General features: G+C 39.1%; 1 protein-coding gene across 1 annotated transcript in view; it reads left to right on the plus strand.

Moving 5' to 3' along the window:
- CREBL2 (cAMP responsive element binding protein like 2) overlaps positions 1 to 16928 on the plus strand; it is a 30400-nt gene that overhangs the window by 5664 nt on the left and 7808 nt on the right. The window contains exon 2 of the mRNA XM_069541224.1: positions 16686 to 16883. Coding sequence (XP_069397325.1) covers positions 16686 to 16883 — 198 coding nt within the window. The remainder of the gene's footprint in view (positions 1 to 16685; positions 16884 to 16928) is intronic.

A 16928-nucleotide genomic window follows, 5' to 3' on the forward strand; every position in this document is an offset into this window, starting at 1 on the left:
ATATATATACCGCATCTTCTTAAGCCAGTAATCTGTTAATGGGCACGTGGGTTGTTTCCATGTCTTGGCTGTGGACTGCCATAGTGCTGCTGTGAACACTGGGTGCATATATCATTTTGAATTAGAGTTTTCCTCTTTTCCAGATATATACCCAGGAGGGGGGTTGCCGGATCATATGGTAGTTCTATTTTTGTTTTTTTAAGGAACCTCCATACTGTTCTCCATAGTGGCTGTATCAATTTACATTCCCACCAACAGTGTAGGAGGATTTCCTTTTCTCCACACCCTCTCCAGTATTTATTATTTGTAGACTTTTTGATGATAGCCATTCTGACAGATGTGGGGTGATACCTCATTGTGGTTTTGATTTGCATTTCTCTAATAATAAGCGATGTTGAACATCTTTTCATGTGCTTGTTGGCCATCTGTATGTCTTCTTTGGAGAAATGTCTATTTAGGTCTTCTGCCCATTTGTTGTTTGGGTTTTTGTTTTTTCGGTATTGAGTTATGTGAGCTGTTTAATATTTTGGATATTAACCCCTTGTCATTCGCATTGTTTGCAAATATTTTCTCCCATTCTATAGGTTGTCTTTTTTGTTGATGGTTTCCTTTGCTGTGCAAAAGCTTTAAAGTTTGATTAGGTGCCATTTGTTTATTTTTGCTTTTATTTCTTTTGCCTTGGGAGACTGACCTGAGAAAATACTGCTATGGTTTATGTTGGCCAATTATTTTAATCTTTTCAGAACTGTATTTCTTTACCTATAATTGGATGTGTTAATAAAGCCTTATTGAGTTAGTGTGAGAATTAAATGTTATATATGTATTAAAACAAACTTAGTACATAATGGGTTCAAAATAAATGCTGGTCCTCTGTGACTCCTCACCAGCTTGGTTAGATTGCTCAGAAGAAAGGCCTGAGCTGAAGACCATGCTAGAGACCATTACAAGGTAGGTTGTGGTTGATGCAGCGTGCATAAAATCCTTGAAGGATGAAGACGGTGGACAGAAGAGAGAGCTAAAGAGACAGAACCCTGGAAAACTGTAAAATGATCAGAAGAGGCCAAGGAATATGACTCAGCACAATAAACTGAAAAGGAGAGGTTAGTGGTACAGGAGAACCAGGGAAAAAAAGGTTGTTATTCCATGTGTAAGTAGTGAAAAAGTATCCATTGGACTTCAAAAACAGGAGATTGTTTATGAACCTAGCATGAGAAGTTTCAACAGAGTGATGGGGCAGAAGCCAAAACGTAGCGGTTGGGGAAGAGTGGGTAGTAAAGAAGCAAAGACAGTTAAGTATACAGGCCGACCTCTCAGAGATACTGTGGGTTCATTTCCAGACTACTGCAGTAAAGCAAATATGTAATAAAGCAAAGTCACATGAATTTGTTGGTTTCCTAGTACATATAAAAGTTATGTCTACATTATACTGTAGTCGATTAAGTATACAATAGCATTATGTCTAAAAAAAAAAGTACATACCCTACTTAAATAATACTTTACTGCCAAAAAATGCTCCATCATCCAACAATGCAGGATTGCCATAAACGTTAAGTTTGTAAAAAAATGCAGTAAAGTGAAGCACGATAAAATGAGATATGCCTGTAGGCCACTCTTACTGAGTCAGTTTGTAACAGTTTGGGGCATTGCTAAAATACATGTATTATATTTAGCTTCAAACAGTAATAGCTGGGGAAGGGGAGGATTAGGGGTCGGGAGAGGAGAGGCAGGAGTTACAGTCAGAAATGCCTGCTTTATCTTGTTTCTCCTCTGTTGATGAGAAAAACTGACAGAAGTGTTAGCAGCAGGAAGATGTGATTAGACTTTCTCTCTTTCTGAAGATCTGGTAAATAAGAAAAGAGAAGAAGCCTAACCAACAGCTGTGAAGGAAGTTATGGGAGCCTTGACACCAAATGAAAGTATAGCTGCTTGTTTTTTTCTTTAAAGTGGTAAAGAGCAGTGGCTGGCCGCATTCATATCTATCTTATTTTTCTTTAATCGATGGCAGATAACGTTTCACTTTATGTTTTCAAAAGAAAAGTGAAACAAGCTTTCCTGCTATTTTCCTTCTTAGCTGGGGCTGATGCTGCCACTTCATGTAAATGCAGTAATTCTCTTAGACTTAACAACTTGAAACTTCTATGTGTCGCCTTAAGAATTAGAGCATTAGGGGACCTCCCTGGTGGCGCAGTGGTTAAGAATCCGCCTGCCAATGCAGGGGGACATGGGTTCGAGCCCTGGTCCAGGAAGATCCCACATACCACAGAGCAACTAAGCCCGTGCGCCACAACTACTGAGCCTGCACTCTAGAGCCCACGAGCCACAACTGCTGAGCCCACGAGCCACAACTGCTGAAGCTTGCGTGCCTAGAGCCCGTGCTTCTCAACAAGAGAAGCCACCACAATGAGAAGCCCGCGCACCGCAATGAAGAGTAGCCCCCACTCGCTGCGACTAGAGAAAGCCCGCGCCCAGCAATGAAGACCAAACACAGCCATAAATAAATAAATATATTTTTTAAAAAAAGAATTAAGAGCATTAGGATGTAAATAAATGCTAAAAGGGTGGTAAAATAATAAGAGTTATTGATTGGTTTTTGAGATTTTATATCCCTTATGAGAGAGGTTTGGTTTTCTTTTTTTTATCAACTTCTATTAGCTGGTGGTAGTGGTGGTCATAGTAATACCAATTTAAATTAAATTGCAAAATATTGCTAATTTTTCTTTGCATTTATTCATCCAGTTATCAGTCTTTTAATAAATGCCTTTTAAATGCCTGGCTCTGGGCCAGATACAGTGGGGATTGGAATAGAAAACACAGCTTCTGTGCCTGCGGTGCACACATCACTTGGGGAGATAGAACTTAAATCTGTGAGGCCGCTAAAAATAACCAGTATACCGTGTAAATTCAGCGTGATGGTGACTATGTGTTCCAGAGATTCGGAGACGAAAAATAATGTGTGGACAGAAGGTGACTGTCAGCAAGAGCTTCACAGAAAGAGGGCCAGGGCTGGCCCTGACCAAAGGGAGCATAATATTTGCAGGTTTGGATCGGGCGGCAGGGGCGGGGGTGGAGAGGGAGCGTTTAGAGAAATGGTGAGTATAGGTAGGAGTGCAGGGCGTGGGGTGAGCTCCCCAAGGACACAGGCATGACTTGTTGGGAAAAACGAAAGAGAAAATTGGCTCGGTGAGCAGGAACCTGGATGTAGTGGGCTGAATGGTGGCCTCTAAAAAGATACATCCATGTGCTAATGGAACCGGTCCCCTTATACGGTAAAAGAGTGAATATTATATGGCCAAAAATGTGATTTAGTTAAGTATTTGAGAGGAGGAATTTATCCTGGGTTCTCTGGGTGAACCCTAAATCCAATGGCAAGTGTCCCCCTAAGAGTGAGGCAGAGGGGGATTTGACAGACAGTTGTGGAGGCAGTGTGACCACAGAGGCAGAGGCTGGATCGACGTGGCCACAAAGGAAGGAATGCTCACAGCTGCCAGCAGCCGGAAGAGGCGAAGGATGGCTTCTCCCCTAGGGCCTCTGGAGGGGGTGCAGCAGCCCTGCCAGCTTTCTGGCCTCCAGAGCAGAGAGAGTACATTTCTGTTGTTTTAAGCCACCAACTTCATGGTGGTTGTTACAGCAGCTACAGGAAGTCAGTATTCTGGATTTGGTGACTGGTAAGCAGTGCTGAGCCAGAGGCCTTCCCTTGAGCTGGAGCGTGACATGGCCAAAGGGCCGTTAAAGTTTGTTCTCTCTAGAATGATCAGGTATTACCTTTTCACAATGAAAAAAAAATACACTAAAGTTATTTTAATAAGCTGAAAAGAAAGGCTAACTTGGCAGTTCTTTGCAAGACAGATTAACCAGGGAAGTAAGGATGGAAAAGGAGGGATGGGAGGGAGACCCACTGGGAAACCCACGGCAATACTCTGTAAGTAGGGTAGTAATGTAGGTAGTAGGAATAGAGAAGAAGAGCTGAATCAGACATGTTGTAAAGGAATAAACTGGCATGACTTCAGTGGGTGGGCACAGAGAGTCGCCAATAGCAGAGGGAAATTTCAGAGACGCATAAAATGAAAAAATTCGTTAGTTAACCTCCTCACCGCTGCCCTCCATCAAGTGACTAATGTCACAGTGAGCTGGATTAAATGAATCCAGTCATTAAATGAATGACTATATAGCATTAATATAGCACTGCATTTAAAGCATCTGTCAGCTTTAGAGCCTTTTCAGGGAGTTATATGTTCAGGTTAATGAGTCCTACCTAGGAATCTAGAAGGGAAATAGTCACATTTGATGAGAGTGAGTCAGCTTGTGACAACTGAGCGTCTTGAGTCAGTTGCTGTGATGCTAATCAGGGGGCTTGGGTTCTATCTAGATTTTATATCCATGAAATAAAGAGATCACTATGCTTATCTGTGTGTGTGTGTGTGTGTGTGTGTGTATCCCTCTCCCAGCAGGACTCCTGTATGTACTGATATCCTGCCCTTTATAATGGTGTTTATTTCATGTCTGCTGCATTTCAGAAGTCTAATAAATATATTAAAGATAAGGACCCTGGGCTTCCCTGGTGGCCCAGTGGTTGAGAGTCCGCCTGCCGATGCAGGGGGCACGGGTTCATGCCCCGGTCCGGGAAGTTCCCACATGCCGCGGAGCGGCTGGGCCCGTGAGCCATGGCCGCTGAGCCTGCGCGTCCGGAGCCTGTGCTCCGCAACGGGAGAGGCCACAACAGTGAGAGGCCCGCGTACCACAAAAAAAAAAAAAAAAAAAGATAAGGACCCTATCTTCTTACATTAATATTCCTAGAGTTTGACAGTGTTTGGGGCAAAGTGAGTGTTCAATAAATCGTTGTTAAATAAGAAATTAAATTTCCCCTCTTTACCTGAAAAAGATGAGGATAACAGTGTTAACCTCCCCTGGTGTGAAATAACGTGAGCCTGACACGTGGAGGCCTAGCTCAAGGCCTTGCCCGCAGTGAGTGCTTGCTCCTTGCACGCCCAGATTTAGCTCTGAATTTGTTTTTGTTGTTTGTTCCTAAAAAGCCAAAGTAAAATGATCCAAGAATCTTTGGAATAGGATTTAATCTGGACACTAGAGTCCTCCTCATTGGAAGAAGCCCCTAAAGGGCATCTACAATCACACCTCTGCTTTCCACAGACGTTAAACCCGTTGACTGGGGAGCCTGTGGCATCAGGAGCTCCCTCTTGGCTAAATGCAGTAGTTTTATCTTAATTCTCAGCCTTTTAAAACTCATAAATTAGGAGCTTTATGCTTGACTCCTCCCCTCCCTCGTGGTCTTTCTCATCTGCTTGTGTCTCTGCGCCACCTTGATTCTTCCTTTGCTGCTATTCTTTCTGCCTCTAAGGTTCATGTCATTTTTTAAAATAGCCCATACCATAAAATTCATCCTTTTCAAGTATATAATTCTGTGACTTTTTAGTGTATTCACACAGTTGTACAATGATCACCACTATCTAATTCCAGAACATTTTCATCACCCCAAAAGAAACCCTTATAAACAAACTGTTATACTCATATAATGGAATGTTATTCATATTATTTAGCAATAGAAAGAAACGAGCTATTAAGCTGCAAAAAGGTGTGAGGGAACTTAAATACATATTGCTAAGTGAAAGAAGCCAGTTTGAAAAGGCTACGTACTATATGACTCCAACTATCTGACATTCTGGAAAAGGCAAAACTGTAGAGTAATAAAGGTCAGTGGTTGCCAAGGGTTCACGGGAGAGGGAGGAATAGGTAGAGTGCAGGGGATTTTTAGGGATTTTAATATTCTGTATTATACTCTAATGGCAGATATATGACACGATGCATTTGTCAAAACCCATAGAATTGTACAACACAAAGAGTGAACCCTTAAGTAAACTATGGACTTTACTTATTAATAATATATCAACATGGGGTTCATCAGTTGTAACAAATGTACCACACTAGTGCAAGATGTTAATAGGTGAAACTGTGCAGGCAGAGAGAGAGGGGATATATGGGAACTCTGTACTTTCTGCTGAATTTTCCTGTGAACTGAAAACAGCTCTAAAATACAAAGTCTGTTAATTAAAAACAAAACAAAAAAACCTTTAGCAGCCACTCCCTATTATCTCCTTCTCCTTCCAGCCTTAAGCAACCACGAATCTACTTTCTGTTGCTATAGATTGCCTATTCTAGACATTCCATGTACATGGAATCATATAGTATGTGGCCTTTTGTATTTGGCTTCTTTCACTTGGCATCATGTTTTCAAGGTTCATCCATGTTGTACCATGTATCAGTACTCCATTCCTTTTTATGGCTGCATAATATTCCATTGTATGGCTATACCACATTTTGTTATCCATTCATCAGTTGATAGATATTTGGGTTGTTTCCATTTTTTAGCTATCATGAACAATGGTGCTCTGAACATCTGTGTACAAGTTCTTATGTGACATATGTTTTCATTTCTTTTGGGGATACACCTAGAAGTAGAATTGCTGTGTCACATGGTAATTCTGTGTTTAATATTTTGGAGGAACTGCCAAACTGTTTTCTAAAGTGGCCACCATTTTACATTCCCAACAGCAATGTATGAGGGTTCCATTTCTCCACATCTATACCAGTTCTTGTTCTTGGCTGTCTTTTTGATTATATAGCCATCCTAGTGGGTTTAAAGTGGTATCTCATGATTCTGATTCACATTTCCCTAATGACTAATGATGTTAAGCATTTTTTCATATGCTTATTGGCCATTTGTATATCTTCTTTGGAGAAATGTCTATTCAGATACTTTGCCCACATTCTAATTGGATTATTTATATTTTTATTGTTGAGTTGTGAGTGTTCTTTATATATTCTGGATGTAAGTCCCTTATGTATGATTTACAAATATTTTCTCCTAGTGGATTGTCTTTTCACCTTGATGGTGTCCTTTGAAGCAGAACATTTTTAATTTTGTGAAGTCCAATTTATTTTTTCTTTTGTTGCTTGTGAGGTCATACCTAAGAAACCATTGCCTAATCCAAGGTCACAAAGATTTATTCGTATGTTTTCCTCTAAGAGTTTTATAGTTGCCTCTCTTACATTCAGACCTTTGTTCTGAGTTAATCTTTGTGTATGGCATGTTGTAGGAGTGCAAGTTAATTCTTCTTTGTAGATATCCAGTTGTTCCAGCACTGTTTATTGAAATGACTATTCTTTCCTCATTTCTCTACTGTTTTGGCACCTTGTTGAAAATCAATTGACCGTAAACATAAAGGTTTATTTCTGGATGCTCAATTCTTTTCCATTGATCTATATGTCTGTCCTTGTGCCAGTACCACACTATCTTGATTAGTGTAGCTAATAAGTTTTGAAATCAGAAAGTGTGAGTCCTTCATCTTTGTTCTTTTTCAAGATTGCTTTGGCTTTTTTGGGTCCATTGTATTTCCATATGAATTTTAGGATTATCTTGTCAATTGCTGCAAATGTCAGCTGGAATTTTGATAGGAATTGTGTTGATTCTATAGCTCAGTTTGGGGAATATTGTCATCTTAACAATATTAAGTCTACCAATCCATTAACATGGAATGTCTTTCTTTTTATTAGGTCTTCTTTAATTTCTTACAGTGATTTTTGTGGCTTTCAGTATATGTCTTGCACTTTTTTCTTTTTTTAATTTTAGGCTGAGTTGGGTATTAGTTGTGGCACGTGGGATCTTTGTTGCGGCATGCGGTATCTTTTGTTGCGGTGCATGGGCTTTTCTCTAGTTGCGACATGCAGGCTCTCTAGTTGTGGTGTGCAGGCTCCAGAGCGCATGGGCTCTGTAGTTGTGGCGCGCGGGCTTAGTTGCCCCATAGCATTTGGGATCTTAGTTCCCTGACCAGGAATCAAACCCATGTCCACTGCATTGGAAGGCAGATTCTTAACCACGGGACCACCAGGGGAGTCCCTGCACTTATTTTATTAAGGTTATTCCTAAGTATTTTATTCTTTTTGATGATATTCTAAATGGAATGTTTTCATTTTCAGCTTGTTCATTGTATATAGAAACACAACTGATTTTTGTATATTGACCTTGTGTCTTGCAACTTTGTTCAACTCATTTATGAGCGCTAATAGTTTTTTTGTGGATTCCTTAGGATTTTTTATATATAAGATCATATCACCTTCAAATAGAAATAGTTTTACTTTTTCCTTTGTAATCTGAATGCCTTCTCTTTCTTTTTCTTGCCTAATTGCTGTGGCTAGAACCTCCAGTACAATGTTGAATAGAAGTGACAAGAGAAGACAAAAATCCTTGTTTTGTTTCTGATCTTTGAGGGAAAGTATTCAATCTTTCACCTTTAAATGATGTTAGCTGTGTTTTTTTTCATAGATGCCCTTTACCAGGTTGAAGAAGTTCCCTTCTATTCCTAGTTTTTTGAGTGTTTTGGTTTTTCTAAAATCATATAAGGGTGTTGGATTTTTTTTTTTTTTAATTGGCATTGGGTCTTCGTTGCTGCGCACAGGCTTTCTCTAATTGCGGCTAGTGGGGGCTACTCTTCGTTGTGGTGCGTGGGCTTCTCATTGCAGTGTCTTCTCCTGTTGCAGAGCACGGACTCTAGGCATGCGGGCTTCAGTAGTTGTGGCACATGGGCTTAGTTGCTCCGCGGCATGTGGGATCTTCCCGGACCCCAGGGCTCAAACCTAAGTCCCCTGCATTGGCACGCAGATTCTTAACCACTGTGCCACCAGGGAAGCCCCAGGGTGTTGGATTTTGTCAAGTGCTTTTTCTGAGTCTATTGAGATGAACATGTAATTTTTGTCCTTTTTCCTATTGATATGGTGTATTACAGTAATTGATTTTCAGTTGTTAGACCAACCTTTATTCCTGGGATAAATCACATAGTTATGGTAGCTAGTCCTCTTTATATGCTGTTAGATTTAGTCTGCTTGTATTTTATTGAAGACTTTTCCATCTGTATTCGTGAGGCATACTGGTCTATAGTTTTCTTATGATATCTTTGGTTTGGGTATTAGGCTAATATTGGCTCATAGGATGAACTGGGAAATGTTCTTTCCTCTTCCGCTTTTTGGAAGAGGTTTTAAAAGAATTAGTGTTAATTTATTAAATGTCTGGTAATTTACCAGTGAAGTCACCTGGACTTGTCTTTATGGGAATTTTTTTGATTACTTTTTCAGTCTCTTTATTTGTCATAGGTCTTTTTAGATTTTCTATTTCTTCTTGAGTCAGTCTTGCTACTTTGTGTCTTTCTAGAAATTTGTCCATTTCAACTAGGTTATCTAGTTTTTTGGCAATTTTTCATAATATTCCCGTGAAACCATTTTTACTTTGGTAAAGGTAATAGTGATGTCTTCTCTTTCAGTCTTGAGTTTAGGATTCTGAATGTTTTCTCTTGGTCAGTCTAGCTAATGGTGTGTCAATTTTGTCGGTCTTTTTGAAGAACCAACTTTTGGTTTTATTGATATTTTTTTCCCTGTTGTTTTTCCATTCTCTGTTTTATTTATCTCTAGTCTGATATTTATTATTTCTTTCCATCTACTTGTTTTAGGTTTAATTTGCTCTTCTTTTTCTAGTTTCTCAGGGTAGAAAGTTAGGTTATTGATTTTAAAATCTTTCTTCATTTAGGTGTTTATGGCTACTTCTGAGCACTGCTTAAGCTGTATCTCATAAAGTTTTGGTATATTGTGTTTTCCTTTTCATTCATCTCCAAGTATTTTTCTTATTTCCCTTGTGATGTCTTCTATGACTCAATGGCTACTTAGGAATGTCTTTTGTGTTTTATCTGTCATATTTATTAAATACTTACTGTGTACTAAGGTAAAATATGACAGAGTCCTTGGTGCTTACTTTCTAAAAATCATGACCTTTAGCTTTAGCTTATCTCAAAGTGTTAAAAACAGCTAGTTAACAGAAAAGTAGGACCTTCATTCTTACTTTAACGTTTTTAACATATAATGAAGACAGACTTAGAATTGCAGAGGCCCTGCTGAAATCTAACATCTCTAATATCCTACCTTTGTGAAACAAGTTCCCTGTGCAGGGCAAGACAAAATCAATGGCTGGCAGGTTGCTTTTCTTGGTGGTGTGGGTTAGGGAGACAGGCCTTGTGAGTGTTTCCCTTAGGACCTTTTCTCTGCAGCTCACAAATGTGTTTTGGGGAGGAAGAGGAGGTAAAATGGATAGCCGATAAAGAGGTACCATGTTACAATAACAGCTATTTAAATTTTCATGTGGCCCTATGTCGGTAGAAATAAAACTACAACAGAAAAGAAGTTAAATTGGGGGGTTATTTTCATAGTTTTCTTCTTGGCGTTTGTGTTGGTGCGTAAAAATCAGTACTTTTATTTAGCCACATTAATGTGCTTCCTCACAGAATAAGAGAGAGCAAGGGGACAATGTGGTTATCACTGTGTGAAAATTCTAAGAAACATTGGTAAGACTAATTTTTGGCTCAGACATATTTAAGGAATTTGTGGGGTTGATTTCAGTTTTAGTTTCTGGTTCCTCATTTCTTTTCTTTCTTTTAAAATACAGCATGTATTTCTTTTTTTTTTAATTAACTAATTAATGTATTTTGGCTGCGCTGAGTCTTAGTTGCGGCATGCAGGATCTTTAGTTGTGGCATGTGAACTCTTAGTTGTGGCATGCATGTGGGATCTAGTGCCCTGACCAGGGATTGAACCTGGGCCCCCTGCATTGCGAGTGTGGAGTCTTAGCCACTGGACTACCAGGGAAGTCCCCTGGTTCCTCATTTCTTATTAACTTCCCTTATCTGTTCCCCAATCTTTATGGCTTATGAAATATGTAAAGTTCAGTTGTTAAGGCAACTAGTATACTAACCTATATTTGTATAATACCCTTTTTTTCTAAAAAAGTGCTTTCATACATTATTTTACTTAAGATTTATAATAATCCTGTGATGTGTTTCACTCTCTTGAAAACTGGCATGCTAATCAGATTTTAGCTGACACCAAAAGCCAATAATTCAGTCTATTACTGAGGAAAAATTAAGCTAGAGAAGTGGTGGTTATGTGGTCTTAAATATAATTTTACAGATGACATAAAATGCAGGAACCCTGGATTCATTTACTGTGCCTTTCTAATTTAAAAAAAGGAATAAAATAGTTCCAGTTTAAATATTTTGCTACCATGAAAACTAAACAAAGGGCTATACCTTTTGTTTGATTTTTATGACTATGCTAGGTTTGTGTAAAAAATCAGTGAAGTCTGTGCAGTACACTGTGTCCTCTTGCTGGCTTCTCAAAGGCAGCCGTTCCTGAATTCCATTCCTGAATTAATTAAAAACAGCAATATATAAGGTATTGGATTATAGTGAGTGGTATGTGACTGATGACTCATTTTACTACATAAAGAATAGATGTGATTACCATTTATTTCACTATAGACATGATTTTAGGCGATAAATATATTGCTTTTTAAAGACTATCAATAGCAAATACACTTTGTTTTAATCTAGGGTGATTTCAAAATACTTTATTGAAATTGTGCAGTTGATATAATATAGGCATAATTTAAAATTTAGCCCATAGTAATATTTGGATCAACTAGTTATCCTTCAAGTGCTAATCATATATTTGATTTTGAAAAAAAGTTTCCTGAGGTATATATTATTATATTGGAATCAAAACGTGATGAGACAGAATAGGAAAGCTTTGAAAGACCAGTTTTTGAAAAGTTAAAACTAATTTGGGAGTAGTACTGAAGCAGCTAGCTTTTAAGATGGTGGTGGAAAGGATTTTCTTCCAGAGCCTCAGAGCCTCAGTCTCATTTCAGAGCCACCCTATAAAATGCTAGATGCAGTGGTTCGCCGTCTTGTTATGACAGTTTCTGGTAAATGTAGCTGATTAACATTTGAAGTTTGGTTTTCCTGACCCAACCATGATACCAAGTAAAGATCTGATCTTTATAGGGTACTGTGCATTGTTGGTTTATGGTATTAATAGTGATTCCAAACACACAAACAAATTAGAGTTTTTATATCCAAATGGAGATTGATCCTTTTAGTTTTGTTACCTGGTAAGACTTCTGCATTTATTCCAATGATTTGCCAGTGTTTGAGTTTTGCATCTTCTTTTTTAGAATTGCCTCTAAAGCCTCAACAATATTCCTTTCAGTACACTAAAGTAGTGACATTTTTATTCTCTGAGGGTAATTTTCAGAAAGACCTAGACATCATTTGGAGCCTCGTCAGATAAACAAAGCGGACCATCAGATTGGGAATTTAAAGAATAACGTATCATTCGAAAGTAATACGGCGAAAGTAATCTTGTGTTGTGGCTTGTAAGAAACTGGCTCCAAAAGCAGTTTCCAAGAAAGCTTATTCATTGGAATAAATTTACCCCTTTCAAAGTGACTCCTTTAAAGGAAATTCATTTGATGTATAAGTTCAGTTTCATGTATTTAAAATTCATCATCTTTATCTCATAGTTACATCTTATATAAGAACTTGGGGAGGTTCCAAAGCTAAACAGTGAAGAACATTAAATTACTCTGGCAGTCACCAAAAAACTGTGCCTATGCAGATAAATGAATAACAGGGATATTGAGAGGATGTCTATGACACCAGAGGGAGCAGGTAGAAATCTCCTGAGACAGTCTAGGGTTATAATTATAGACTTGTAAAGGCAGGAGACAATTATCCTGAAGATTTCAGGGACTTCTGTGTGTTCCCTTGGGCTCAACAAATTTGAAGAGGGAATTGATAGCCAAATTGTTTCGGATTCTTATTTATTTATTTATACACATAATTTTATATACAAATTTTATGTTTTTCTAATTGTAAATATTTAAAAAATCATAAAAAATACAGATGAGAAAAAAGCTTTTTATAATCACACCTATCAGAGAAATCCTCACTGACTTTTTTTTTTAATAGATCTTTATTGGAGTATAATTGCTTCCCAAGACCGTGTTAGTTTCTGTTGCACAACAAAGCGAATCAGCCATATGCATACACATGTCTGCATATCCCCTCCCTCTTGAGCCTCCCTCCCATCCTCCCTATCCCACCCCTCTAGGTCATTGCAAAGCACCGAGCCGATCTCCCTGTGCTATGCTGCTGCTTCCCACCAGCCAGCTATTTTACATTCGGTAGTGTATATATGTTGATGCTGCTCTCACTTCGCCCTCCCACCCCATGTCGTCAAGTCCATTCTCTATGTCTACCTCTTTATTCCTGCCCTGCAACTAGGTTCATCAGTACCACTCTTTTTTTTTCTTTTTTTTAGATTCTATATATATGTGTTAGTGTACGGTATTTGTTTTTCTCTTTCTGACTGACTTCACTCTGTATGACAGACTCTAGGTCCATCCACCTCACTACAAATAACTCAGTTTCATTTATTTTTCTGGCTGAGTAATATTCCATTGTATATATGTGCCACATCTTCTTCATCCATTCATCTGTTGATGGACATCTAGGTTGGTTCCATGTCCTGGCTATTGTAAATAGTGCTGCAGTGAACATTGTGGTGCATGTCTCTTTTTGAATTATGGTTTTCTCAGAGTATATGCCCAGGGGTGGAATTGCTGGGTCATATGATAGTTCTATTTTTAGTTTTTAAGGAACCTCCATACTGTTCTCCACAGTGGCTGTATCAATTTACATTCCCACCAACAGTGTAGGAGGGTTCCCTTTTCACCACACCCTTTCCAGCATTTATTGTTTCTAGCTTTTTTGATAATGGCCATTCTGACCGGCGTGAGGTGATACCTCATTGTAGTTTTGAGTTGCATTTCTCTAATAATTAGTGATGTATTTTTTAATTTCTTCAGTGATCTCTTGGTTATTTAGTATCAGTTAGATCTGTCTGGTCTGTTGTGTCATTTAAAGCTTGTGTTTCCGTATTTATTTTCTGTTAGGATGATCTGTCCATTGGTGTAAGTGGGGTTTTAAAGTCCCCTCCTGTTATTGTGTTACTGTCAGTTTCTCCTTTCATGGTTGTTAGCATTTGCCTTATGTATTGGGGTGCTCCTGTGTTGAGTGCATAGACATTTATAATTGTTATATTTTCTTCTTGGATTGATCCTTTGATCGTTATGTAGTGTCCCTCCTTATCTCTTCTAACAGTCTTTATTTTAAAGTCTATTTTATCTGATACGAGTATTGCTACTTCAACTTTCTTTTGATTTCCATTTGCATGGAATATCTTTTTCCAACCCTTCACTTTCAGTCTGTATGTGTCCCTAGGTCTGAAGTGGGTCTCTTGTAGACAGCATATATATGGGTCTTGTTTTTGTATCCATTCAGTCAGTCTGTGTCTTTTGGTTGGGGCATTTAATCCATTTACATTCAAGGTTATTATTGATATGTATGTTCCTATTACCATTTACTTAATTGTTTTGGGTTTGTTTTTGTGGGTCTTTTTCTTCTCTTGTGTTTCCTGCTTAGAGAAGTTTCTTTAGCATTTGCTGTAAAGCTGGTTTGGTGGTGCTAAATTCTCTTAGCTTTTGCTTGTCTGAAAAGCTTTTGACTTCTCCATCGAATCTGAATGCGATCCTTGCTGGGTAGAGTAATCTTGGTTGTAGGTTTTTCTCTTTCATCACTTTAAGTATATCCTGCCACTCCCTTCTGGCCTGTAGAGTTTCCACTGAAAAATCAGCCGATAACCTTATGGGATTCCTTTGTATGTTATTTTTTGTTTTTCCCTTGCAGCTTTTAATATTTTTTCTTTGAATTTAATTTTTGTTAGTGCAATTAATTTGTGTCTTGGTGTATTTTTCCTTGGGTTTATCCTTTATGGGACTCTCTGTACTTCCTGGACTTGGGTGACCATTTCCTTTCCCATGTTAGGGAAGTTTTCAACTATAATCTCTTCAAATGTTTTCTCAGACCCTTTCTTTTTCTCTTCTTCTTCCAGGACCCCTATAATTCGAATGTTGGTGCATTTAGTGTTATCCCAGAGGTCTCTGAGATTGTCTTCAATTCTTTTCATTCTTTTTTCTTTATTCTGCTCCTCAGCAGTTATTTCTACCATTTTGTCTTCCAGCTCATTTATTCGTTCTTCTGCCTCAGTTATTCTGTTATTGATTCCTTCTAGTGCATTTTCATTTCAGTTATTGTGTTGCTCATCTGTGTTTGTTCTTTAGTTCTTCTAGATCTTTGTTAAACATTTCTTGTATTTTCTCAGTCTGTGCTTCCATTCTATTTCCGAGATTCTGGATCATCTTTACTATCGTTACTCTGAATTTTTTTTCAGGTAGATTGCCTATTTCCTCTTCATTTATTTGGTCTTGTAGGTTTTTACCTTGCTCCTTCATCTGTGACATATTTTTGTGCCATCTCATTATTATTATTTTTTTAATGTGTGGAATTGTGTTCTTGTCTTACTGGTTGTTTGGCCTGAGGCTTCCAACACTGGAGCTTGTAGGCTATTGGGTAGAGCTGGGTCTTGGTGCTGAGATAAGGAACTCTGTGAGACCTCACTCCAGTGCTGGGGTCTGAGGTTCTCTGTTAGTTGTCTGTTAGTTCCTGGGGTCTGAGGTTCTCTGTTAGTCTAGTGGTTCGGACTCGGAGCTCCCACCACAGGAGCTTCCCCCCAACCCTGGGCTGGCGAATCAAGGACCCGCAAGCCATGTGGGGTGGCAAGAAAAAAAAAAGGAGAAAAATAATAAAGTAAAAAATAAAATTAGACGAAGAAACTAACAAATATGTTAGAAAGAATGTAAAAATATAGGTATGTCAACAACCGGAAGGTATATCAGTACCACAATAGTAACAGAGGGAAAGGAAAAAAAGGGGGGGGGGAAGGCCTTGGCTGTGGAGGGCGGGGCCTAAACAAGGGTGAGTTTTGGGCAGTGGGCGGGGCCAATGCTCAGGACCCACGGGGCTGGAAAAGGCCCTGGGTGCTGTTGGGGGTGGGGCTTAGGCTCAAGGAACAGAAGGGGCACAGGCATGCCCCCCACCCCAGTCTCAGAGGGCACGGGACCTCACCTGGGAGCCCAGCAGGCTCCCTGCATCTGAGTGGGCTGGGCGATGGCCCTCCACTCCTCTCCTGCTCTTCTTGGAAGAGTCCCTCCCACCTGCCTCTTCTGATTTCCCTGGCCTCAGGGGCGCTGATCCTGTCTGGCCTCCCCTTCTCCTACCCCCTTCGGTCCCCCTACGTCCTACCAGTTCACTTTGGGTTTCCTCTCATCTCCTTAGGGGTCAGAGTTCCCCCACCAGTGGCCGTCAGGCACCCTAGTTGTGGGGAGACGCTAACTCCACGTCTTCCCACACTGCCATCTTGATTCCTCCCCGCCACTGACCTTTTACAATCCTTTCTTCTATGTGTTGTTTTATAAGATTGAAATCATACTGAACTTAATTTTCAATATTTTGTCTTACTTATTAAGTCAATAAAAATTCTATGTGAACAAAATATTTAATGGCAGTCTTTTAGTTTTTTACTATCTAGCTACATATGGTTCATAAAGTTTACTGTTAAGCTCTGTAAAGTTTATTATTAAAACGAGTTTATTATTGAAGAAATAATGAAAACTTATACTATTTCTTCTCTCACATTCATGGTATCAAAAATATCAGAAAAAGAAATTATGAAGCAAAGAATCATAAGGCATTTGATGGGATTATGCTTTCTTAGTTCCACAGGCTCCATTTATTGGTTATTTGTAAATGTTTTCCTTGCTAATATGCAGCCGCAGTCACTTTCCTAGACCCAGAACTAGGAAAAAAATTAACTGTTTCTCTCTCTTGCTGAAGGTTGTTGGGGGTAAAGTGAAGAAGCCCGGCAAACGTGGTCGAAAGCCAGCCAAAATTGACTTGAAGGCAAAACTCGAGAGGAGCCGGCAGAGTGCAAGAGAGTGCCGGGCCAGAAAAAAACTGAGATATCAGTATTTGGAAGAGTTGGTATCCAGTCGGGAAAGAGCCATTTGTGCCCTCAGAGAGGAACTGGAAATGGTAAGAAAGTCTGTCAATAAACGCATGAAACAATCAACCTAAGCT

The sequence above is a fragment of the Delphinus delphis genome, chromosome 11 (genome assembly GCF_949987515.2).
Source record: "Delphinus delphis chromosome 11, mDelDel1.2, whole genome shotgun sequence".
NCBI lineage: Eukaryota > Metazoa > Chordata > Mammalia > Artiodactyla > Delphinidae > Delphinus > Delphinus delphis.